Source organism: Eublepharis macularius, chromosome 5 (assembly GCF_028583425.1).
Source record: "Eublepharis macularius isolate TG4126 chromosome 5, MPM_Emac_v1.0, whole genome shotgun sequence".
Taxonomy (NCBI): domain Eukaryota; kingdom Metazoa; phylum Chordata; class Lepidosauria; order Squamata; family Eublepharidae; genus Eublepharis; species Eublepharis macularius.
Window position 1 is genome coordinate 87,756,986 of NC_072794.1, and position 25,740 is coordinate 87,782,725.

At 39.2% G+C, this 25,740-nt stretch overlaps 1 protein-coding gene across 1 annotated transcript in view; it reads right to left on the bottom strand.

Annotated features, from left to right (window-relative positions):
* Window positions 1–9,261: 9,261 nt before the first annotated feature.
* The window catches only part of RNF11 (ring finger protein 11), a 49,153-nt gene continuing 32,674 nt past the window's right edge, over window positions 9,262–25,740 (bottom strand). Inside the window, exons 2-3 of the mRNA XM_054979189.1 lie at window positions 14,274–14,443; window positions 9,262–11,548 (exon numbers count right to left, since the gene is read on the bottom strand). Of these exons, the coding sequence (XP_054835164.1) occupies window positions 11,377–11,548; window positions 14,274–14,443 (342 nt within the window). The 3' untranslated portion in view covers window positions 9,262–11,376. The remainder of the gene's footprint in view (window positions 11,549–14,273; window positions 14,444–25,740) is intronic.

A 25,740-nucleotide genomic window follows, 5' to 3' on the forward strand; every position in this document is an offset into this window, starting at 1 on the left:
GCAAAAAGCCATATGTAGAATGAGTGAGAAGAACTGGTCATAATTCATAATAGCAACAAACAGTTATGAGAATGAGCCATGTTGCTGAGCTTGCACGTTCCCTCCCTATTCCACTCAAGGTCATCTCAGAAGTTAAGAACTTTCAATTGTACAGTAAACCATAGATAAAAGTTTCATCCAAATCACAAACTATCGCTCTCTAACAAACCAGGATTCCATGGTCAGAATCCTGGTTTGAGGAAAGAACAAATCACAAGGTTTCACTCAGCTCTTGTTTTTCTCTGACAGAAGGATAATCTTTTCTGTCTTCCTACTTCCACTCCCCTTCCCCCTGCTAATGCTGCATCCAGCAGTGTTCCTGAAAGTTTCCTTGATCCTGAAAGCAGTGTTGGGTGGGGGAGGTTACAGGTTGTAGCAACACAGGTAGTATAATAGATCTATTCTATAGATTCCTATGTTTCTGTAATTGTGTGTCCTTTATATGTCCCAGCCCTCTTGGATTTCAGAGATAAATCCTTGATAGTTCACTTGGCACCGCCAGGTCAAAATGATTTTTTAAGTATAGACTTGTGTCTAAGCATGTGTGAGACTGAGACGCTTCCCTTTCCTCTGTCTCTGTGACAGTTTGGGCTTTAAAAGCAATAGGCTCATGAGCAAAATAAGAACATTTCTCGCAGTCAGAGTGCCTGATTATAGAAAGGCTTTTATTCTAAGTACACAATATGCTAAAAGATAAACATACAAAGGTGAATGATAGAATTCAGAAAATTAAAAACCCAAGTTTCTAGCTAACTAAACACACAATCTACAGACATATCTCTATCTGATAGATGGATCAGCCTCATCCCCCTCCCCCAGAGACACCTGGCCTTGGCAAAATATGACAAAGGATAATATATTCATCTTATTTCTGTTCTTAGGGACAGGGAATTCTGTTTTTGGACCAATCAAAAAGTGAGTGCGAGTTTAAAACTCCCGCCAAAGGAGGCTTTGACCAATCACTTTTCCTCTTTAGAATTCTAGGGTGGACTGCGCATATTTGCAAAATGCTATGGGGTACAAAGAGGAAGGAAATAGGTATCAGACTGGGGAAATACTCCATTGATTTCCCTCCACACGGGTTGACAGAATACATGGTAAGTGAGCAAGATGAGACTTCTCTATGCTGATACCCGCCACTTCCAAAAAAATCTAGGATCTGTATCTATAAAAGAGAGTTTCGTGCTTTACTGCAAACTCAAAGCAGAACAGGCCTGTTTCTTTCCTAAAACATCAGACCAATTTATAACAGGAAGAAAGCCCTGTTCCATGAGTGAAGCATTTCTTATACTTTGCTGGATTCAGCCCATCATTAGTGATTTGAATGACGTTGCATGCACGGAAGACCACTTGATAAACAAGTGCAACTCTGTTTTCATCTTTGTGGCTTCTGTGCAGTCTCACATTGGGAGAGTAGCAAGCTCACTTATTGAAGGAGGTGGGTGTGAAGCTCACTAAGTAAGAGACTATGGAGGACCACCTTCCCAACCAGATGCTTAGCGTCTCATTGGCATTAACCCAGAGGTTCTAAAGAAGCTGAGAGCTCTCTAAAAGTGTCCCTGACAAGCAGGAAGTACAAGCAGGAATGCAGCAAAGGAGAAAACAGTGCTCTGGTGGGAAGAGCCATGCTAGGTAAAGGGCACTGAATAGTCATGCACTCCAGTGAGAGTGTGATAGCCTCTACCAACCCACAAAGGAAGGGTTGTGTGCAGATACTGCTAGGTCTCTCTTGCAGCCTGAATGACTAATACAGCTGATAGTGTTCTGAGACATGAGGGCTGAAAGCCAACACTGGTAGGGAATCCTGGCCAGGGCATTAGACAGATTAACATTGTGAAACTCTATGAATGGGGGGAGAGGGACATAGGTTAATAACAACAACAACAACAACAACATTCGATTTATATACCGCCCTTCAGGACAACTTAATGCCCACTCAGAGCGGTTTACAAAGTATGTCATTATCCCCACAACAAAACACCCTGTGAGGTGAGTGGGGCTGAGAGAGCTCCAGAGAACTGTGACTAGCCCAAGGTCACCCAGCTAGCTTCAAGAGGAGGAGTGGGGAATCAAACCCGGCTCTCCAGATTAGAGTCCTGCGCTCTTAACCACTACACCAAACTGGCACCAAACCACTACACAGTGTCCTCAATCCACAGGTGTGCTATATACACTAAAATTTAAACACTAGGGAGGTACAAAAAGTTAACAAGGGGTTACACCCCGTACTTTTAATGTCTTTGGAGATCCAGTAAGGAAGAGGAAGTTTAGAATGTTTTCATCTCAAACATAGCACAAGAAGGGTCACTAGAGGCTCTTGCCCATTTGCAAGATATGGTAGTCAAGGAACAGCAGTTGCCACTCAGAAAAAAACCTGAAACTACTGCTATAGTGCAGGAAAAGGAGTTGACCAAAACTGCCAAAGTCATCACCGGGAGTGAAAACATAGCAGATCCACACCAGAATAATGAAAACAGTGAAGCAGCCATGATGGGGCCAAAGAAAGGACAGACAGTATGCACCATCAATTAACCTTCTATTGCTAGAGAACAACCTGTGCAGCAAAAACAGCCAGGGACTAAAACATAAAAACAGATTATCTTGCCAGTGGATTAGCGAGGGCATTCCCCAATGACGGGTCCCTGGCAGCAAAGGAGCAAACAAAAGGGCAGGCCATGGGTCATCACAAGGCCAAACAGGCCATGTCTCCAATCATAGTATTTAGGAGTTGGTGCCAGTTAGTTGAAGAAAATATAATTGCAATGCATTGCAATGACATCGAGCATTTGCAGAAAACAAAGACAAAAAAAGGTAAGATATGTCTAGTGCGCTAGGAGAAAGTAGTGGTAGTTTGACAAAGTCATTTTGCAGAAGACCAAATTCTGCCAAGGTGACACACAACAGGTATATAAGAAAACAGAACTGCAATTGTGAAAGTGAAAACACTGAACAATCTTAGTACAATGCAGATCGACTAAGACTGAAAGGCAAAGGAAAGTCTTTTTCAACGTATAGGACAAAAAAAGAAGTTTGCCCTGGAAAGAGTCAGTAACCAACCATCAATAGAGAAGAAAAAAAAAACTATATTGCAGCTTCAAGTGGGATACCCTAGTCATATATTTTATAAACATCCAAGGTGTGGAAATTCTGCCACTAGCAGTCTGTTCCCTCAACAGCAGACAGACTCTCTACATGAAGGGTAGAAATATGTATGAACCGGGCTTTTTTTCAGCTGGAACGCGGTGGAACGGAGTTCTGGAACCTCTTGAAAATGGTCACATGGCTGGTCACATGGTCCTCTTTAACAAGTAAGGAGCAGTCAGAAATAACACCCTTTTTTCAGTCTCATGGGAAATACTGAACTGAATAATTCAATTAATGGGCAGACAGGCGACCTCCCGTGAAAGAAAAGGTAGGGAAGACCTTGGGTCCTTCGAGCCCACAAAGCAACACAGACGTGAAAAAGAATTGTAAAAAAAATGGTGAGTGGTGAACATGGCAGCAGAAACCTGAATTACTTTCTCTTGTAGAGTAAATAATCACTAAGGATAGACAAATGAATTTAAAGGATTAGATGGCAAGCCTATTCCTTTCCAGAGTGTTGTCTATCTGGACTGAAGAATTCAGTCTCTGTGTGAACTCACAGTAAGCCACTACTTTTTTAAAAAAATCACTAACTTCTAGCATAGACTAGGGCAGTCTAATTCCAGATTAAAGGAACAGACTTGTCACATACACTACATTTATAGACTGTGAAACACAGCTATCTGAAGGTGTAAGCTAAACTCACAAAAGCTCATTTCAAATAAATGTTAATCCTTAGAGAGTCACTGTCCTTTTATCGTTACACAAAGAGGCAACCTGCCATTGGAGATATTCAATGGCCTCGCTTTATAACACTTTGGCCAATTCCCTTTATGCCCAGGGTGGGGTTAAAACATGTCATGCTCCCTTCAAAGGGGAAGGTAAAAAAATCATAATTACCTGTTGATTAGCAACTTAGAGGAAAAATTGCAGCAGGAGATTTCTGCTTCTCACCTAGGCCAAAGCTTATATCATTCACGCTCTACAGTCACTTAATTAAGAGATGAAGTGCTATTTAATCTACAGGCCATAAACAACAATAACAATGACTACTGGGATAAAGTATAAATTTGCTAAAGGACTGCAATAGGGGCCCTGAAAACAGCCAATTTAATGAAAAATTTTGTGTCAAGGACTTCTTGTATTGGGGCACCCTTTCTGAGTAGAAGCATAAGATGTCCTTTAAAAATATAGGTGTGGAGTTTATCTATACCCCCACCTTTAAGTCCCATAGGGGACTCAAAGTGGCAATAAAATTTTATACCTTTTGATTCCACCCACACTACAACTCTGCAAAGCAGGCCAGGCTGAAGGAATGTGATAGGCCCAAGGTCACAGGCAACATGGTGTTTGAATCAGGATTTCCCAGATCTTAGCCCAATGCTGTAACCCCTATACAAAACAATGCATATGACTCAGAGATAGGATGACCACAATTGCAATAAGAACTCTCTCCCAGTAGTAGCGATTGTAATGCTGTGGAGTCTGTTTCATGTTTATGTTAGTTCCAGGCTACTAGAATCTGAAGTAGTTCCAGTCCAGGTTTTAGTCATGTCTTTCTAAACTGGCTAAAGAACTGCTAGGGAAGACCTGTGCTATGCCTAGGGTTGCCGGGTCCCTATACCCTCCCACTGGAGGGGGGGGAATCTGGTACTTACCTTGTGCCGCTAGTGAGGTCCTCTTTGCATGCATACAAAACATGCATGTGCTCTGGCACCAGTGCAATGACATCACCACCAGAAGTGACGTCGTTGTGCCAGCCGTGGGAGCACTCCCATGCTCCGTGTGGAGTCAATTTGGCCCATTTGGGGCCCAAATCAGCCTCAAATGAAGTGCAGGAATTCTCCTGCAGCTGGTGGAACACTTCCAGGGGTGATGTCATGCCCCTTGGGAGCTTGCCACCTCCCATCAACTAGAGGGCAAGGTGGCAAACCCCTGGGAGTTTGTCTGCCATGAACAAGCACCTGGGAACCCTAGCTATGCCTTACGTTCTTTTGTTTCTGCTGAATAAAGTTACTCTGTGTTGACTAAAATTTGTTTATTTATTTAATTGGATTTATATCCCACCCTCCCTGTGAACAGGCTCAAAGCAGCTAACATCAACAGAACATCAATAAATATGGGCTTAAAAACACATAAAACTAAAAGTTAACACCAATCACAGTAGTTCAGTTCCAGGCGTCATTAAAATACATAGGCCACTATAAAAGGTCTAAACTCAAATTCTACAGGGTCAGCTGTAGAGAGGTGGGACAGAAAATGGGGCATGGCAGTCAGGGAGAAAGCTGAAAAAGGGGGTGGATGCTGGTCCTCAACCCAAGGCCCAGCGGAACATCACTATCTTACAGGTCCTGTGGAACTGCAATAGACCCTGCAGGGCCCGAATCTCCAACAGAAGCTCATTCCACTAGTCCAAAGCCAGAGCCCAAAAAGCCCTGGTCCTGGTCGATGACAGACCAACATCTCTCAGGCTGGGGACCACCAGCAGTTACTTATCCACAGAGCACAAGGCCCTGCAGGGGACATAATGGTCGAGACAGTCCCGTAGGTTTGTCAGCTCATCCATTAAGGGCTTTGAATACCAGAACCAATACCTTGAACTGGATCTGGGACTCAACTGGCAGCCAGTGCAGCTGGCACAGCACTGGATGAATATGCGCCCTGAATGGGATTCCTGTAAGGACCCATGCCACTGCATTCTAGACCAGCTGTAATTTTGGGTCAAGCCCAAGAGCAGCACAGCTTAGAGTGAATTGCAGTAGTCTAATCTGGAGATGACCATTCCATGAATCACCGAAACCAGGTCCTGGGATGAGAGGTAGGGCACCAGATGCCTGGCCTGCCAAAGATAAAAAAGGCTGACCAGGCAATGGCTGTGACCTGGGCCTCCATTGAAAGGTGGTATCCAGGTACATGCCCAGGCTCTTCACCGTCGACGAAGGTGCAAAGCCACAGCATTTGCGAAGGAGCTGTTGTGAGAAGGCTCTGAAGTACCACGTTTCTAGACTTAGCCCTTGCTAATTAAGGGTGCCAGGGAGGCTGGCAGTTTTCAGCATCTTGAAGAAACCTCTCTTGAGCCATAACAATAAGAAAGACAAACTTTTCTTCTTTAAGTGCAGTTTGTATCCTTCACTAGAATGTCTATTGAGGGTTAAAAAAGAAATAATTCTCCTCAGCCTCAAGGAAGAAGTAAGGGAAAAACAGAGAACAGCAACAGAGATCCTTTCTCTGTGGCAGCCAAAAGAGAGCTGAAGTAATAGCACCCCTTCTCCTGGTCATATGATGATTTGGCACGAAAGCACCAAAGGGAGGAGGGGTGCTCCTAGTGTTCTAGAAAGCTCTGGAAATCTTCTCTGTGGCTAGCCTCTGCGTACGCAGTCCCAATGTGGGATGGCACTGAAGTCACAAAGATGAACAGAGTGGTTATTAATTCTTTTAATGCATACAATGGAAGGGAGGAGGGTGTATGCAAACTCAAAAATTGTCAATACTGATTCCTTTAACAACCAATGATTTCTACAGGTGAATCATAACTTGGTGTCTTAAGAAATTTGATAACGATAAGTAATAAGTAATTGAAATTTAGCTGTGTTGTTATATATCTTGCTTATATTTCTTGTAGCTTAAATCTTCTATTCTGTTCAAAATTCTTTATGTACTTTCAAATGTCTTCTCCCCCTCTTTTAAATAAAGTTTATAAAATAAAAAAAATGATACTACATTGTCTTTTGGCAAGTTTGTTATTTCCAAAGGTGACTTATGATTAGAATGATATTGTAGGTATTCTGAAAGTTAGCAAGATATTTTATGGAGCAAGTTGTATGAGCTGGACCATATTCATTTTGGAATAAGGAATAGATGAAGTATTGTGTTTTTCCTCTCCTTTATTGTGCAGGTATTCTGCAGTAGGGGAAGTCTATAAAAGTTCTTTTTTTCTCCAACTAGGCACTCCTGGTATGGAATGAACATGATTTCCCATAGACCTTCTCCATACATAGCTGAATTCCCTCAAGCAGTTGCTTGGGCTGCTTATGTAGAAATCTCTTTGCTGATTGCAGAGAGCATCAACCAGCAGTTTGAGAGATTGTGTGTGTATATGCAGGGGCTGGACTGTCCTTATTGTAGCTAATAGGTGGTATGGTTGTTCCTTTTATAAGAGGACTCTGCACATGCACTTCTAGCTGCTGTGCTAATAGCATAATTTGATCAAATACTAGGGAGTCAATAAATCGCGGACGTAGGAGCAGCCTTGCAGACATGGAAAATTCCGTCTCCAGTTCCATGAATGGAGGAGGTTTGGCGGATTCCATTATTGTGCTCTTGTGTGTGTGTTTTGCTGCTTCTCTGATTGTCTCTGTGGAACTTTTTAATTGAGTACAGCAAACAGATCTGTGTCACTTCAAGTTTCACCAGTTCTATAGAAAGTTGAAATACAGTGAATGCTAGGGTCAATTTAGTTTAGATCCATAAAGCTAACCATAGATCCCTTTACCACATTAGATGCTACTAGAGTTCTTTTAAGAACAACCCTTTAAAATGTGTTAAGTTTTAAAAGGAGATGCAGTTTCTAGAGAAGAAAAATTGCCTCCTCTAGTGGGCAAGTAAAATTCACTATATTTGATACAGAATACATGCATAGTGCAAGAAGAAGCTTTAGCTGTAACATTAAAAATCTTTGTTCTACTGTATGTATTCCATTACTTTCAATAAGATTTAGACAAAATAGACTTGTAATAGTTGTGCCCAAATATAAAACAAAACTAAACTTTTGTTGACACTGATGTGGTTGTACTGGAGTAATGCTAGATTGTTCTAACTTCGTAAATATGGTTTAAGCCTACAGGCAGAGAACTACCTTTCCATAAACTATATGTAATCTGAAAAACAAAGTTAATTGAATTTTGCAGTGCAACTTGGAAAAGGTCTTTGGAGAGTCAGCATTGCAGAGATTCTGCGAATTTCATGTCTTGCAGATGCCTGTTAGAAATAAAGAAAGCATGCTTCAATGGTCCATAGAATTGCTGCAGTCCCAGAACTGTCTTTAAAGTTTTTTTTTCAATAGGCATGATATATTAAATGGGCACACTGTGTTTTATGTGCAAAGTTTAAGTTTATGTTAACTCCAGTATCAATTCTAAACATATTTACATGCTTGTTTTTGTTGACTTGTATTTTTACAAGGCTATTTAAACCTAGCCAAAATTTTGATATTTTACTCATTTTTGACATTTTACTTATATCCAGTTAAAGTTGTTTAGGACTTATGCACACTGGCTCCAACCCACATATCTTGCTACTGTGGGCAAGGATCACTACTTTGCACTGGAGGGACTGAATTCAATCATCCCTTCTTTCATGAACACATGACCCTGCCTCAGCTGTTGGATATGCTTAACTAAATATGACTGGACCTCTATCAGGATAACTATATTTTACCTTTATAGTAAAAATACTAAACTTTGCTTAAACAAAACAGGGACTGAGAAATCAACATAAAATGGAAGATGGCCAGTACTTTTTGCTACAGAAATCTAGGAAATTAAACAAAACTAATTTGTGTAGGAAAGAGCTAAACTGCAGCACAGTTAGATCATTTACTGTCTGGTTAGAACTTGGAGAACTGTTGTGTCGTACTTCGCTGAACTTTTAGCTTTTATTAAACCGGAAGTTTGCCTGCAAGCAGCACGAGGCTCTTTTCTCTTGCACCACAGAAGGTACTCTTTCAGACAGAGACCAGTTAGTATATGTGATCTTATTATATACAGTAAAATGTGGTGGGATTATAAGTGGGTTTTTCACATTAAAAGCATTACTTGATGCTCAGTATTTTAATTTCTTTCTGTTGTACTGTCATGGGCATGGAAGTTCTTTCAAACACACTGAGTGAGCTCCATATCTAAAGGGGATCACTTTCCAGGGAACTGACATGGCAGTACAATCAGAGGTTCCACACATGGTACAATGCACACAAGACACTGGCACCACTACTGGACAAGCTGGGGGCCCTCAAGAACAAATAGCTTAATAAAAACACAAGTGATACAATTAAATTGTACAAAACACCTACCAGGCAAATTTATCACAGTTCCCACCCACTCTTCTGTAAACCTCAGAACAAACAACGATGAACATGAGAAAGGTGTTTAAAAAATTGTTCATTTTCCAATTTAACAATTCAAAGTAAAAGAGAAGTCTGGCTATAATACTTGACAAGGTAGACACCAACATTTATGGTAAACAACACATGAAGTGATAATAAAGTTACAATTATTTACTACTGAGAATATTGCACAACTTCATATTTTTCTCTCTCAGATTTACTTCCTGTACTTAAGATCAGATGAATTCAAGAAAAAAGAAACCAGAAAAGAAATGTAAGTTAATTTGACAATGCATGCTGAGTAAAATTCTTTCTCCTCCTATAACCAACACTCCATTTATACTGCAACAATTTGTGACTTCAGCAGAACTGATATGGAGTATGTAGTTTGTACAGTATCTTGAGATCTTTTGCAGGTATGTGGACTGATGCACACATTGTGCATCTCTCCATTCATTTCATTTGTGGAGCAGCTCTAAGCATGCCAGTTTACTGTATCCATCAAGAGGAAAGGGAAGCCCAAATATGCATGGGAGCTCTGTGTATTCACTCGCATTCTGGGTTGGGACATTTGGAAATTATCTGTAGTGTTTGTGTAGCATCTTCTGTGCGGGTAATAAATAAGCCATTATGTAGAGTTCTTTTGTTTTTAAGTACGTGACCTAACAACCTGTATTTGAACAATCAAGAATGGTCCTTGATTCTTGCTGATAACTGTAGACTGCACCTCATGCTAAACTAAAAGACTCTTCAGTGTATTGGTTTTAAGTGAAACGTATAAAAGTCACATTAAAGAAGACAAAAATCCGCCTGCTACAAGGATTAGAAAAATACAACACTACTTGAAGACTGTTTCTACAAAGTACATACCTTTTCACTTAAGAAATGTAGATACTTGTAACCGTCTTTTTACCAACTGTTGATCTCTCACATGGTCATCTCTATGATTCTGGGCCAAACACAAATTTTGCACAAAATATATAGATTACTTCGTATCTGCCAGGCTACACCAGCCAGCAGAATATAAAAGATACATAGACACACAGAACAATATTGGGAAAACCATGCAATACAAGAATGAGAGATGCAGTATCCTTTTTATATCATCCAAGACAACCCTTTTTGAAGGATTTCAAATCTTTGTGATTGTGTTAAACTCGATCTTGTCTTCATTTTTACTATGCTCAATTTTTAACTTGACAAACAAAACATCAATATAAGTATTTGAATTTTGCAGTCAGAAAGGAAGCAATGAAAGAAAATCTAGAAAGGTAAACACTGGTTTGTTTGATTTTCTTTAACATCCTCACATTAAAATGTCACATATAGAAAAGAGAGAGTGCATATCAGATTTGCTTGCAAGCTAGGAGACCTTTTTAAAGTCCACATAATCCTAACTGCAAACAAAATATAGTACTTTTATAACAGGTTATAAATAAACTGGTTTTCAAGCATAGAGCCAGCCCAAAAATAAGAGTACACTATTTTAAAAAGACCTAAGGCAAAATGGATTCCATTTCCAATGGATAAAAAAGAACTGTGCAAACAAGCTTAAAACTATTTTTGTGCCAGTGTTATAAAATGTAGGCTTTTTTTAAAAAATAGAGCATTGACCCAAATATCAGGAACTTGTGACACCATCTGAACAAAAGCTGTTATTTTCTTTAGGTGGAGGAACACCCTGGCCTCCCTTTATTTTTCTTTTCACCTGATCTCTATGTCACATGTGCTCAAACACATTTCCCCTTTCTCACTCACACTAGTGCTCTTCTCATTTCTTTCAGTGGTGGCTGAGCAGGAGAATTTCTCGGTGGAAAGAGTTCATACAACTGAATCTTTTAACTGCTGTTGTTTTTCTTCACAAAGTTTCCATGGATGGGTTTGCTAACAAGCTTTCCTTAAGAAACAACTATTTTAAGCACTGGATCCAGATTTTACATAAAAATAATTTCCTACTTTTTCTGTGTTTTCTAAAGCTTGTTTTCTCCCCTTCCTCTTTCAATACCTGCAGCTTTCTTTTTAATTTTTAGGTACTGAGCTTTTTATTGTGCATGATCTTGGTTTCTAATCTCTGGTTCTTTGGGCAGAATGAGAAAGGATCAAACCCATTAATATAGATGGTATCCTTGACAGATCAGAAGATAGATTCTGGCTTAGTTAGTCTCGTAGGATGACAAGAGTGCTGCATCAACTGGCTCCATGCAGGAAGGACAAGTGAAAGATCTCATCAGCCAGTCATCTATACAGTCTAGGTGGTAAATATGCATGCATGGCAGGAATCTGATAGGGTCCCCATAAACAAAGTCCATCATACAGATCACACATCTGGAAAGGAGAAACAAGACAAAGAGAAACTGAATTAAGTTACAATGTTATCATGCTCTTGCATGACAGCATGAGAATAACTCTGCTAGTTGATGAACTCATTTGTTAATACTATTGCACTTGGCAAAACTTGTAATTGATAAAATTTTCAAACTGATAGAAAACTTTTTCATGGAAATTAGAATACAAATTAATTTATTAATGTAATCTGCACAATATTTTATTGATGACAGTAGAGGCTGCACAAATTCTGGGTTAATCTGGGAACTGCCATTTGCTGTGGCTTCAAGAAATTTTGAATATTCCTTGGTTTTAATATTTGAATGTTTTGTTGATTATCATGTTGGTTTTTGCAGCGCCAGCTCCTTTTAAAATTATTTTTATATTGTAATACCTAAAGCTGTAAGCTGCTTTGAGCACTGTATGAAAACAAGGTATGTGTCAAATAACATCATCATCATACCATGTTCAAACTTTTTAAAAAGTCAACCTCCAAGAACTTCTGATTTTGCAAATCTCATCAAAAAACTAGAAATGTGCCTCCTGGCTAGCTACTAAGGATGTAATGAATGACCTTCCTTTTGCAATGACCCAGCCATTTTTAACATAAAGTTCTAGGGGGCAGCTTACATTGTTTTACACTAATACCCCAAGACAGAATTTTGGTGTGCTATTTTTATGAACTCAACCAAATTCCATCTATAAAGCACCATACAGTCAGACCTTCTTCCATATTGATGCATTTCCTTGTAGGAGATGCTATGGAAATGATTATATTCAGTTAATTATCTTGCAGGACTGTAATATACACGTGTGAAGGAAGCTTGTGGAGGGAAATGGCTTGCTGCCACCTGATTTTTAACAGTAACAAGAGGGAGGTCTTTCTGGAAACAAATCTACTACATTCATTACCTCCCTTGTGATGTTTTCTCCCCTAGAGACATGCTGTTATAGATCAGCAGGCAATGGTGGAACCTCTGCTGGAATGGCTCGGAGAAGAGTGTTGTGTTACATATAATACACTCCAAAATATTATCTACTTAGTAATAAAAGCAGTCTGGCAATTCTTTTCCAGTTATGTTTTTATTCCAGTTTAATTCCTTTCCTCTGTTTTAAAGCATTTCCAGGGCCGACAGCAGTTACAGTCCCCAAGGGGACAATTAGGTTCTTTAGCAATGCTAAGCAGGCAAAGCTGAGGAAACCACAGCTACTTTAATTCTATTTCCCTGCATGGTGAGCCTGAAAATTATTTCTACACTTCAATCCTACAATGGAAAAATTGCCTTCATTCAGATTATGTCTACTAAAGAATGCAATAGCCTATTCTACATACCCCATTTTTATAAAGAATAACAGGTGGAGAATGGATGAACAGTGGCACCAACTACCTCCTCATTAAAAAATGTAGCATTCAAAGAAAACCTCTGGTGAAGATAATGTCTATGCAAAACCAGGCTTCTAATCCCTGCTTAATTTAAAGCAAATGGGTGTTGGAAGTGCTGCTGTCACAGATTGATCAGAGTACTGAGGAGCTTATGTCTTGTGCCACCTGCCAGTTAGGGCTAGGGGTGTGCAAGGCCTGCCCGATTCGGTAAACCTGTTTCGGTTTTAACCGAATCAGGAAACCGTTTAGGTAATCAGGGAATACCGTTTCGGTATTCGCGATTTGGTAATCGTTTCGGTATTTCAGCTTGTTTCGGCCATTGATTTCAATGGGAAAACCCTCTCCTGGCTTTCCAGAAGCCTGGGGGGGCATTTTCTCACCAAATCATGCCAAACTTGGTGGGGACCTTCTCCTAACTCTCCTCTAACCATTCCCCAAGTTTCAGAAAGATTGGACTTTGGGGGGCCATGTTATGCCCCCCCAAATAAGGTGCCCCCATCCTCCTACACTCTCCATTGTTCTCTATGGGGAAAAACAAGTCATCATCTTTCTAGGTGTCCTGGGGTGGCATTTTGCAAGCAAAATGCACCCAACTTTCAGGGGACCTGCTTCCACCTGTCCTCCCACCCTCCACCAAGGCTCAACCTCAATTTCAAAGACATACCTGGTGGAACTCTGTCTATGGAGGCCCAATCTCAACAAGATCTGCTATCATTTCGCCGGGCCTGTAAGACGGAGATGTTCTGCTAGGTTTATGGGGATTGAGGCAGATGAATCAGCCAGCCAGCCCCTCTCAGTGGGGGGGGGGATATGTGCCCAACCCTGCATTGACTACATCTCAGCCACCCTGCCCCATGGACCTTGAGGTGCTGAGATGTAGGGTGCAATATGAGCTACCTTTTATGTTTTAACTCTGTATTTACACGATTGCTACCAGTGTTTTTAAGTGTTTTTACATATGTATTTATGTTGTTAATCTGCTCTGAGCCCGCTTGCAAGGAGAGTGAACTATAAATAAAATTTAAAAAAATAAAAAAATTGCTGAGCAGAGTTGTTTGCTACAGGCCTACTAAGTAAAAGCTAAGTGAAAATAAGGGACTTCATCAGAGTAGAAAATGTGGAAATTATGTGAATTGCCCCAAAGTTTTGGAGAAACAGACAAGATCCACCTTCTCAGAAAAGGCTTTTTGTTCAGCAAATTGCAAAGTTGCGGCAATATACTCAAGGTATGTCAATGGGAAAAATGCATTAATGATTTTTCTTTCCCCTCTTTATGGGGTACCTATACATTTTTTTTAAAAAAAACCCTCCACATTAGAAGTGGGTTTTTTTGCAACTTACTCTCTGATCTTTTTCTCAGAGCCATCTCTACCAGGATCATAGACTCCTTTCGGCAGGTGTTGTATAAGGCCTATCCGTTGCGCTATCCTAATTTGTTCTTCTTCTGTGAGCTGTGTTGCTAGGCGGGTCTGGCTAGGAGTTGGATGGTAAACTGGAACTGGAACCTGTTCCTAAAATCAAAAGGAATTTTGGAGGGGGAAGAAAGGAAAAACAAGTAAGTTGCTTTGCCAATTTAACTTCATTACTGAAATGGATTAGGCACTGTATAGAATTTACTATTTTCTCTTATTTCTATTTTTGATGGAAAATTAGTTGTGTGATGCTTCATTATTTGCCCAGTTTTATGGCTTAATTATAAATAAGAGAACAAACAGTGATGCCAACTTTGCTGGAAATCTGGCACAGCTGTATTTTAGTCTGATCTCTGCAAAGACCATTTAATTTTGTCTCCAGGAGTTCTTCATGGATTAGTTAAAAAGATGTACAAACTCAACATGAGAGGTGGCAAATTTTGCTTGTAGGGTCTAGCTAATTGATGGACTTCTTGCCTGCCAAGACGGAGGAGCTGATGCATTTTTTAAAAAAACTCTTAACAGTTTACAAAGTATAATTTGTGCAAAGGGGGACCAACTTAGAAACTTTTGATATTAAGACAGAATACGTTATTGGATATGTTATAAAGTTTATTTAAGGAGTCCTGCTGTTTAAACACTAACTTAAAGTTTACACTGTCATTTTATATAAATAAAATGAACTAAATAACAGACCAATCAAGAATTTGCATTTGTAGAGTTGTCTCAGTACTACTGCTGGCAATCCTTTTGAGTTCTCAATAGTTTTAAAGTGACATGCAAAAACACATACAAACATAACACTTATTTACAGAACAAATATCCCCCCTTTATAAAACTCTTGGGATTGGATTCCAACTTTGTTTTACTCTGGTATAAGGGCACTTCTACCACAAAAAGAGGGTGTGTTATCACTGGTTCCCTGCCTCCCATAGCAGGCCTCTCACTTTGTCCCATAAACTGTCCGAGGGTCCCCAGTTCCAAAGAAGCATTTCAAGGAGCTCAGCCAGACACAGTGGAGGGGAGGGGGGAGCTGGGAAAGTTCCATTAGCAGAGTTCCACTAATGGTACTTTGAAGACGCAAGGCTAGGAATTAAATTAGGGTTTAGATTTTGTTTACTAAGATTCAGAAGACAGTATTAGGAAATTTATTCATAATAATGTTGGACCACATTCTTATAACAGCAGTGTGTTAAAAATATCCTGCATGGTGCATGTACCCATTATGCCATGTGCAACTTTTCTGGCAAAGATGCACTATTTTTAAATGTCCTTGTTTCTGGCATTTACTATTACAGCAATGAAGTTCCACCCATTTTTAGGGTCTGGCCAGACCTGTGTTGCCACTGCAGTATGAGTGGCTATACCTTGGGGGGGCTGAAATATGTCATGGGCAATTAATATTTTTGCAAGTTGTCTTTGGGCAAAATGACTGAGTCATTAGGGCTGTTTGTGTTGAATTTTTTCTTTCAAACCAATGTATGTGTATTAGGCATACTGTAGATCTTCAGTTCAACACTTATATTTATTACAGACCAACAAAGGTGATTTGCCATTGTCAGACTCAGCATAGCAATCCTGCTCTTCTGTGGTGGTCTCCCATCTAGTTACTAACCAAGGTTGACCTTGTTTAGCTTCTAAGATCTGACAAGATCAGGCAGTCTGCTCTCTCCCATTCCTCCCTTTTTATTGCTGGTTCATAGTATTTGCTTTATTCATTCTCTCTCAGATCACTTCCCAATCCTGTAAACTTCTCAGGCCTGGGATCTTTTTCTTGTTCTGTTTTGTAAAGCTGCATCACAGTCTAAGCCAACTCATCTGTTAAAATTCTATTCAGTGGTTGCGCAAGAATGCCTAGGAATGGAACTCCGACCCCCAATTCCCCTCCACGGCCAAATACAAGCACTCCGTGGTGAGTCAAATCAAAATAAAGATGGGGAAAGTTGGTGGAGGTAAGGGCAAGCCCCTCAACCCCTTCGCTGAAGTTGTTTTTAGCACCAATAGAAGCCCCCAACAGCAAAGATGCTGAGCAGCTGCTGCAACCTAAAATGACCACTGCAAAAACTGCAGATGACACAGAAGAACTGCAAGCCTTGGAGAACAAGCTAAAAGATGCTTGGGAGAAAATGGAGGAGAAAATAGTTTTCAGAATTGAAAACTTGCTTAAACCAGTGACTGAGCAAGGATTCCCTCCAACAAGTGGCACAGACGGCAGATACTGCCATGAAGCTGGTGAGCACGCTCCAAGAAGAGGTACGTGCGCTATAATTCAGTGAAGAAATAAAAAACAAACGAATGGACCTGGAAAACAAACCTAGATATAATAATATTAAACTGAGAGGGTTGGACAAAGCTGATGAGGGCACCACAGCCTTGGTAGTTTTTCTAGCAGGGTGGTTGGCCCGTGAACTAAATCTGGAAGAAGGAGTTGCTCCTTTAAATGAAAGAGCCTACAGAGTGGGCTTTGTGAAAAACCCAAACACCAAGCTACAAAGAGACATAGTGGTGAGATTTCAAGATTCCAGAACTAAAGAGAAAATAATGGAGGAGGCTCAGTTAAGAGGCCACTTTTCATATAAAAGCAAAAAAATCCTAGTGTTTCAAAACCTCTACAGTGATACTTTAGCTAAAAGGAAAGACCTGAGTCTAATTACATCCAAACTAAATGAATCTAATATATTGTTGGATTGCATCAACAAGGCTCATGATCTGTCACCAGGGCAAGACTTTCCAGATTACAGATGTACACTCAGGAACCAGATGTTACAAGAACTACAACTGGATCTCCAAGCAGACAGCCCCATGAAACATCCTACATCAAAAGATCAAGCACATACAAAGAAATGGAGCAGAATCCCTAGAAAAAAAAGGCATCTGAATTTCTTCTCCAATTCACATCTAAGAGTGAAGAGTGAAGAACCAGGGACTGATCACATAACAATAATGTGCTATAATAATTACATGAGTCAATTTAAATAAGCACTTTGGCAGGCAGGGGGAGGGACACTCTTAAGGCCTCCAATTTGTTAAAGGATGCCAAGGTAAAAGGGCACTTTTATTCTTTTTCTTGCCCTTTGTTACACAGTGAATTACTGGTAACCCTAGTGGGTCCTTGATTGTTGACCATGACTTTGTTAAGTCTAGTGCTTCTTTGTCTTTCATTCTGGCTTTTCTTTCCTATCCCTTTCCATTCTTCATTAAGTCAACTTTCAGAAACTAAAAGAGACAGAAAGAATGTGAATTGAAGCACATAATGGAAATTATAATTGAGGTATTAATTGTCACGGAAAAAGTTTTAAAGTTTTCTTTTGAGAGCAGACATCTATATAAATTGAAAGGTGCTAGCATATATCACAGTGACAGTGAGGCATAGTTCAGGTTTGGTAACAAGGTTTTAGCTTATAGAGGGTTCAAATCATAAAGCAACTTACTAACGTTATTTTATATCATTTAAGGCTTTATCTTTGAACTACAGGGGCCTCAATAACAAAATGAAATGCAAAAGGATCGCAACAATGGTATTAAAACAATGTCCTGACATACTAATCGTACAAGAAACCCACTTTTTCGCCTCTTCAAAATAGGTATTTAACTAAAAATAGTGGGTGCACCAATATCAGGCAAGTGGGTCATCAAAATCAAGAGGAGTGGCTGTACTACTTTCTAAAAATTTAAGATTTGAGTTTAAGGATGTAGAAACAGACCCCAAAGGTAGATACATATTTCTTAAAGGGATTACTGACTCCATATGCACCCCTAACAACAACCAACAACAATTTATAGGAGAAACCCTAACCAAATTAAAGCTTTTTCAAGAAAGAGAGCTATTAATTGATGGTGATCTGAACTTAATTGTAAACACAAGCCTAGATGGAACAACTCATTTCAAAACTACCCACCAAAAACTTTTTAAAAAACTCAAAACAATCAAACTTGGGAAAAATCTTTGAAGACTTTGACCTTGTGGATGTGAGGAGGTACAACCACTCAGAGGAGAGAGACTATATGTACTTCTCTGTCCAGCATGAGGTATATACTAGAATAGATTATTTGCTGACATCCAAAACTTTAGTGAAACAAACTTCCTCCTCTGAGATAGGAGTAATTTCCTCCTATTCCTATTTCCTATGATTAATTTCCTCATTTCCTCATGTGAGCCACACTTTCTCAATGAGGAAATTAATCATCTAAACCACGCACTTCAGGCAAATGGCTACTCCAGAAATGAAATCCGAAGAGCAATCAAACCCAGGATGAATCAAACAACCAAGGAAAATCAGTCTCCTACAGGAAAAGTGTTTTTGCCATATATCAAAGGAATTACTGATCAGATGGGAAAGCTTATGAAAAAGCATAACCTTCAAGCAGTATTCAGACCCACCCGAAAAATACAACAGATGCTACGATCAGCAAAAGACAGTAGAGACCCCCTCACCTCTGCAGGAGTATACCGTATACCCTGCAGCTGTGGACAAGTTTACATCGGGACCACAAAGCGTAGCATCCAGACAAGAATAAAAGAACATGAAAGACACTGCAGACTTGGACATCCTGAAAAATCAGCAGTGGCTGAACATAGCCTAACTCAAACAGGGCACAGTATCTTATTCCAGGACACCAAAATACTGGACAACACTTCCAACTACTTTGTCAGACTGCACAGGGAAGCCATTGAAATTCACAAGCATAAGCAAAACTTCAACAGGAAAGAAGAAACCTTAAGAATGAACAGAGCATGGTTTCCAGTTCTGAAAAACACCAGGCTAACAAAACACTCTATACTCGACAATAGCCCTGCAGAGAAGATTAGCACATCAAGCTCCATTCCATATGCAAAAGATCCTCCTCAGGATACAGTGAAGCCTCCCGCCATTAGCATTCCACACCCTGGGAAACTCTTACAGGATGACTCAGCTCAACCCCACCCCTCCTGAGTAGATACAAATGACCTGCCAACATCTTTTCCACACTGTGACACTGAGAGATCTCTGTCTTTTGGTGCTACACCTCTGAAGATGCCAGCCACAGCTGCTGGCGAAACGTCAGGAACTACAATGCCAAGACCACGGCAATACAGCCTGGAAAACCCACAACAACCATAGTAAAGATCTTGTTTCGCCTTATTATTTGTCCAATTGTCATTCTTAGTCAAATAGTCTAGTATTGGGAGCCATTGCTCTAAGAGATAAGATTTATGGTGTATATTTTCTCTCTGAGCTAGTTGATCTGTGATTTTCTTCATGATAAAATGATCCCAAATGCAGGCTTTCCAATTTTTGACTGAAGGGACTGTTTTTTGTTTCCAGCATGTGGCTATCGTCATTTTAGCTAGTGTCAAGAGAGAAAAAATAATATTGAGGCTTACTTTTGGTATTTCTGAATTCTCCCAAAGGCTTAACAAGATTACTTCGGGAGATTTTGGTACGGAATATCCTGTTATTGTTCTTATTTCTTCAATTATTTTGTCCCAAAATGAACCTATGTGTTTGCATCCCCACCAGCAACGTAAGTACGTGCCCAGTTCCCCACACTGCTTCCAACAGTTGGCTGACGCAGTGTGGTTTATATGATGGAGCTTGAATGGGGTCATATACCACCTAGAGATCAGTTTTATTGTCTGCATTTTTATATCTACTATATTTGATCTGAAATTTGACGATTTCCATATTGAATTCCAATCCTCGCCTGATATATCTAGATTGCATTCTTTAGTCCAGATCTTTTGATAAGATAGCATTTTACATTCCTGTGTTTTTTCTAAAAGGATTGAGTAGATCTTAGAAAGTACTCCCTTTTGCTGGTCGGGTTTGTCAATCAGAATCCTTTCAAATTTCGTTAATGGTTTGTCCAATGAATCTTTGATTTTAGGTGATTCAAGATGTTGGACCTGTAGATACTCTAACCACGGAACCTGTGACCCTGAATTTTGTTCTAATTTTGCCTTTTCTTGTATTTTGCCCCTCTCTATGACATCTAGAATCCGGGTTTTGCTATTGAGTCTCCACCACTTAAATGAATGGGGACTAAGAGCCGGTACAAACCAGTGTTGCCCCACAAAAGGTGAGGCTAAAGATAATGATTGAGTTAGTTTGCCTCTGTATTTATCCCATGTCTTAATATCGCTCAACAAGAAAGAGTTATTTTTTAAGCTGGATGGGCGTTCAGATTTTTTATTCCATAGGCATTCCTCTGTTGGACTGTCTTGCAGATAAGTCTGTTCAATGTTTTTCCAGTCCAGCCTACACTGATCGTTAAGATATAAACACAAGATTCTTAAGATGAGTGGCTTCATAATAGGTTCGCAGGGCTGGTAAATTTAGGCCTCCCCTGCTTGTGGGTCTTTTAAGGGTTTCCATTGAGATTCTGGGCTTTTTATTCTTCCATATAAATTTACTGATTTTTGATTGCCATCGAATCATAGACCTGTCTGGTATTATTATGGGAATGGCTCGAAACAGAAAGAGGAATTTGGGAAATAGAAATGATTTGATAAGGTTAATTCTTTCTAGTAAAGAAAGAGCAGCTTTACCCCATTCCTCCAACAATGAATTAATATTTTGATTAATTTCTGAGTAATTGGTGTTCATTAAATCATTTAGATTAATAGGTATTCTAACTCCTAAGTATTTCCAAGATTTTTTGACCCATTTATAGTTGAATTTGGTTTTAAGAATATCTGTAAAGCTAGACTGTATATATATTGGATAAATTTCACTTTTATTACTATTAATGCTAAGGCCTGACACTTTTGAAAATTCTTTAGTTATCTTCTCTAGTTCTATTATAGAGTTTAGGGGATCAGAGATATATACTGCCATATCGTCTGCAAACATAGATAATTTATATTCTTTTTTGTTGATAGTTATACCTTTGGTTCCGGGGGATGATCTAATATGGTTGGCAAGGCTATCGCAAAAAGGATGGGGGAGAGCGGGCATCCTTGTCTTGTTAAGTTGATTTTTCCTGATTTGTACCCATTAATTTTGATTTGGGTTGTGGGGGTGGCATATAAAGAATTTATTGCTCTTAGAAATTTGTCGCCAAAATTCATTTTAATCAGTAGCTCTTTGAGATAAGGGATTTCCACTTTGTCAAAGGCTTTTTCCACATCAAGGGCCAGAACAAGGCAATTGATCTTATTTATTTTACCATAGTGAATAATATTTAAGGTCTTCCGTATATTATCTGTTAATTGTCTGTTTGGGATGAATCCGGCTTGGTCTATATTTATATAATTAGAAATAAATTTGTTTAATCTGGCCGTCAAAATTGCAGTGAAGATTTTCATATCCTGGTTCAACAAGGATATTGGGCGATAAGAAGCAGGATTAGTGGCGTCCTTTTCAGGTTTTAAAATAATAACCATATTCGATTCTGTCCAAGAGAGGGGCATTTTCCCCTCTTCTAGGATTGTGTTACATACCTTAGTAAGGTGAGGGGCGAGCTGGAAAGAGTATTTCTTATAAAATTCTGCAGGAAATCCATCATTCCCTGCAGACTTGTTGTTTTTCAAGTTTTTGATTATGTCCTGCGTTTCTCTAATTGAAATAATTTGGTCCAGCAGTTGTCTATGAACTTCTGCTAGTCTATTATGAACTCCAACCCTATCTAGGTAACTATTAATTGAGTTCAAATTCGGGGAGTCCGAGGTGTATAAAGTTTTGTAAAAGCTTTGGAATGTTTTAAGAATTGCTTCTGAGTTTGATTGGATCAGTCCCTTCTCGTCTCTTATTTGGTTTATAAGTCTTGTGGCTTGTTTCTTATTCACCTTCCATGAAAGAAGTTTCAGATTTTTAGGGTTATTGTGCCAAAATTTGTGCTTTAAAAAAATTAAATTTTTCTGGATAGTTGTGGTTTCTAGGGTTTCTAACTTTTTCCTTTCCAGTAGGAGTTTTTTATAAATTCTCTTATTGCATGTTTTCTTATGAGCTTGCTCTAGATATGTGATATTTTCCATCAATTCTGATTGGGTTTTTTCTTTCTTTTTCTTATAGGCTGAAGCTATGGCTATACATCTACCTCTTACTACAGCTTTCATTGTGTCTCAAACTATTTCACTGGAGACTCCACAATTTGAGTTTTGGTTAAAATAATTTTGTATTTCTGTTAACAGATCTTTTTGAGCTGCTGTATCAAATAAAAGAAATTTATTTAAACTCCAGTTTGGCTGCCTGGTTTTTTGTTCTGAAAGTTTTAAGGAGCACTCCACCCAAGAGTGATCTGACCACCTCATTGGGTTTATTTTTGAGTTGGAGGTGTGATGCAATAAATTTAAAGATACTAGAATATAATCAATTCTAGTATATGTTCCAAATCTGGGAGAATAATAGGTGTAGTCTTTCTCGTTAGGATGCTGATTTCTCCATACATCAGTTAGATTGAATTGATTAAGGATATCTGCAAGTTGTCCAATACTTGAGGGTTGTGGTCTAGTCCTATTTCCTTTTATCTGTTTTGAGTGGTCTAGATTAGGATTAACAATTAAATTTAGATCCCCCCCCAATTAAAATGTCTCCCACCTGGAAAGTTTTCAATTTAGACAGAGTGTCTTTTAAGAAAGAATTTTGATTAATGTTTGGATCGTATATAGATGCCAATGTCAATTTTTTTTAGTCAAAGATGCCTTTAAGGAATATATATCTACCTTCAGTATCAATTTCTACTACCAGCTCTTCAGTCCTGACATTTTTTGAGATAAGCACGGCCACCCTCCTAGATTTTGAGTTCCCTGGGGCTAAGCACTGGAAATCCCACCACTTTGATTTAAACACCTGTTGCACCCATGATGATAAATGAGTTTCTTGTAGAAAAAGAAAATCAGGGCGTTGTTTCTGCAGCATTGACTGTACCCTCTTGCTTTTGATTACATTATTTAGACCCCTACAATTTAAAGAAAGAACTTTGTACTCCATTACCTGGGGAATATACGAAAGCAACAATTCAAGAAATTAACTATTTATACTCTCTGCACAAATATAGTATATATTCTTTTTTGTATCGATGAGCGATCTGTAGTTATCAGTAAACTGTTTCTTATACTTTATAAAATGCTGGTTTACCAAGTTTAGTAATAGACGTAGAAGACAACGTACAGGAAATACAAAGAGGTTTGAGAAAGAAGAGTAAATCAGAAGAGAGAAGAGAGAAAGAGAGAGATAGAAAGAAAAATAGAAGGAAAATAACAACTACCTCTCTCCCTAAGTTTCCTTAGCGAGGAACCCACCAGAAACCCTTCTTTTCAGGGAAGGGTATATATATATATTTATTTAATTGATGTTTTAATAACTTTGTTACTCTCCAAGACTGGGCCCTAAATTACCAAAAGCAAAAAGGGCCCAGTATCTGGGGTCCAAAACCAACTTGGGGACCAAATATACCTCGTATCCACACCCACCCCTCCCAACCACCCCAGCCTCGTTTAACATCATTTTTCTCTTTAGACGGTGGAGAGTGGAGGAGAGAAAACAACAGTAATATGTATAATGTGGTTAAATTGTCACTTTGACCTGCTCAGTCCTATTTCTTCATTTTCCAGGGAGTAGTCTGTAGAAGGAAAAAAAAATCTTTTCCCCCTCCTTGCTTCCCTTAGGTGCCTTTACAGTGAATCCACCTGTATCCCTCTTTCATCTCTTTACTGGGATCTTGCTCCAGGTAGCTGGTGATGGTCTTGCTCTGTAAGGAAGAGATTTGCTAGGAGAGATGGACTGCCACTCTAGTTGAAGGTCTTTAAGCAGTTTGGTGCCAGACTTCAGATTGTTGGCTTCATATGACTTTCCTTGCCAGTGCACCAGCACCCTGGTCGAGGAGCCCCAACGATACCTAATATCAGCTTCAGTCAGTTTATTTGTGATAGGTTTTAAGTCCCTTCTTCTTGCTAGTGTCTCGGCTGAAAGGTCTTGAAATATATAGATTTTTTTATTTTGAAAGGAGAAGTGACCCCTCACTCTAGCTTCCTTCATAATTTTTTCTTTTGTTCTGTAATCAGGAAGGGTTATGATAATGTCTCTGTGTAGTTGCCTAGATCTTAAGACATTTAGTGCTCCAACTCTATACGCATGGGAAATTACAGGGGTAACACCAGCTTCTAATTTCAGTTCTTTTCCCAGCCATTCTGCAATAAATGCAGTGAGTTCAGTGTTATTTTCTTCATACTCAGCAAAACCCCTGATCTTAATATTGCTGGATCTTAGTTTGTTGTCAAAGTCAATAACTTTCTCCTGGAGCTGATCATTTTTTCAGTGTAATTCCATTATTTCTTTTTGATTTTCAGTGGCTAATTGCTCAGCCTTTTCTGCAGTCTATGCAGCTTGTTTGATCGATTCCTTCAACTCACTTGTTTGATCTTTAATTATAGCTTCCATTCTTGTAACTAGTTTTCCAGCTTTTCCAGTGCAGCTAATATTCCCTCATCAACTGCACGAGATTTCTCAGGCTCCCTTGCAGGCTTATCAGCATTTTCGGTAGCCATTTTAGCTGGGGCCTGTCTGCCTCCCACCGGGGCTTGTTTAGCTTCTGCCTTCTCCAGAAATTTTTTTAAAGAGGAGCTACCCTGCTCAGCTTGTTTAGCTTTCCCCCCTCCTGCTTTGCCCATATTTTGGGGGGGCTTACCGCTTTAAGAACACTTAAAAGAGGCTGCGGGAGATCAAGGAGGCGTGGAGCAAGGGTTTTATGTGTCTGCCATTGTCGCGCGACCCCTAGTCCAACATTTCTAATTTAGAAACAGAACACAAGAAATCATGCAATAAAAAAATTACAACTTCAAGCAGAAAGAAATTAGAATTTCTTGACGTAACTAATATTTAAAAAAATCTATTCCTCTAACAGAAATATTGGCATCTAGGTCCCAAATAGTTAAAGATTCTGTCCTGGAGAGTGAGGCAAAAAACCCAAAACAGACTAATAAATTTCATCAGAGATTTCCAAGGCCAAATTCAATCAAACTCAAAAAAGATATTGGAAACCTTTACTAAATTTTATCAAAACTTATATTCATCAGATAATTTAAAACAGGAAAAAATAGATGAATATATAAAAAGTGTAGGCATTAGAAACAAATTGACCAAAACACATAATGATTTTATGGACCTTCCAATTAGAGAACAAGAGGACATAGATATCATTAAAACTGTAAAAAATAATAAAACTCGGGAATAGACAGATTTCTGACAGAACATTATAAAAAATATGCACATTTACTAGCTGGACCACTAACCGAAGCGTTCAGTCAAATAATGGAAAATGGAACTATGCCCCGCTCCTGGACAGAATCAAATATGTTTGTAATTCATAAACCAAGCAAGGATGCAACCAACCCAACCTCATTTCATCCCATCACGCTGCTGAACCAAGATTAGAGATGGGCATGAACAGCAATATGAACAAAAAAAAGCCACGGA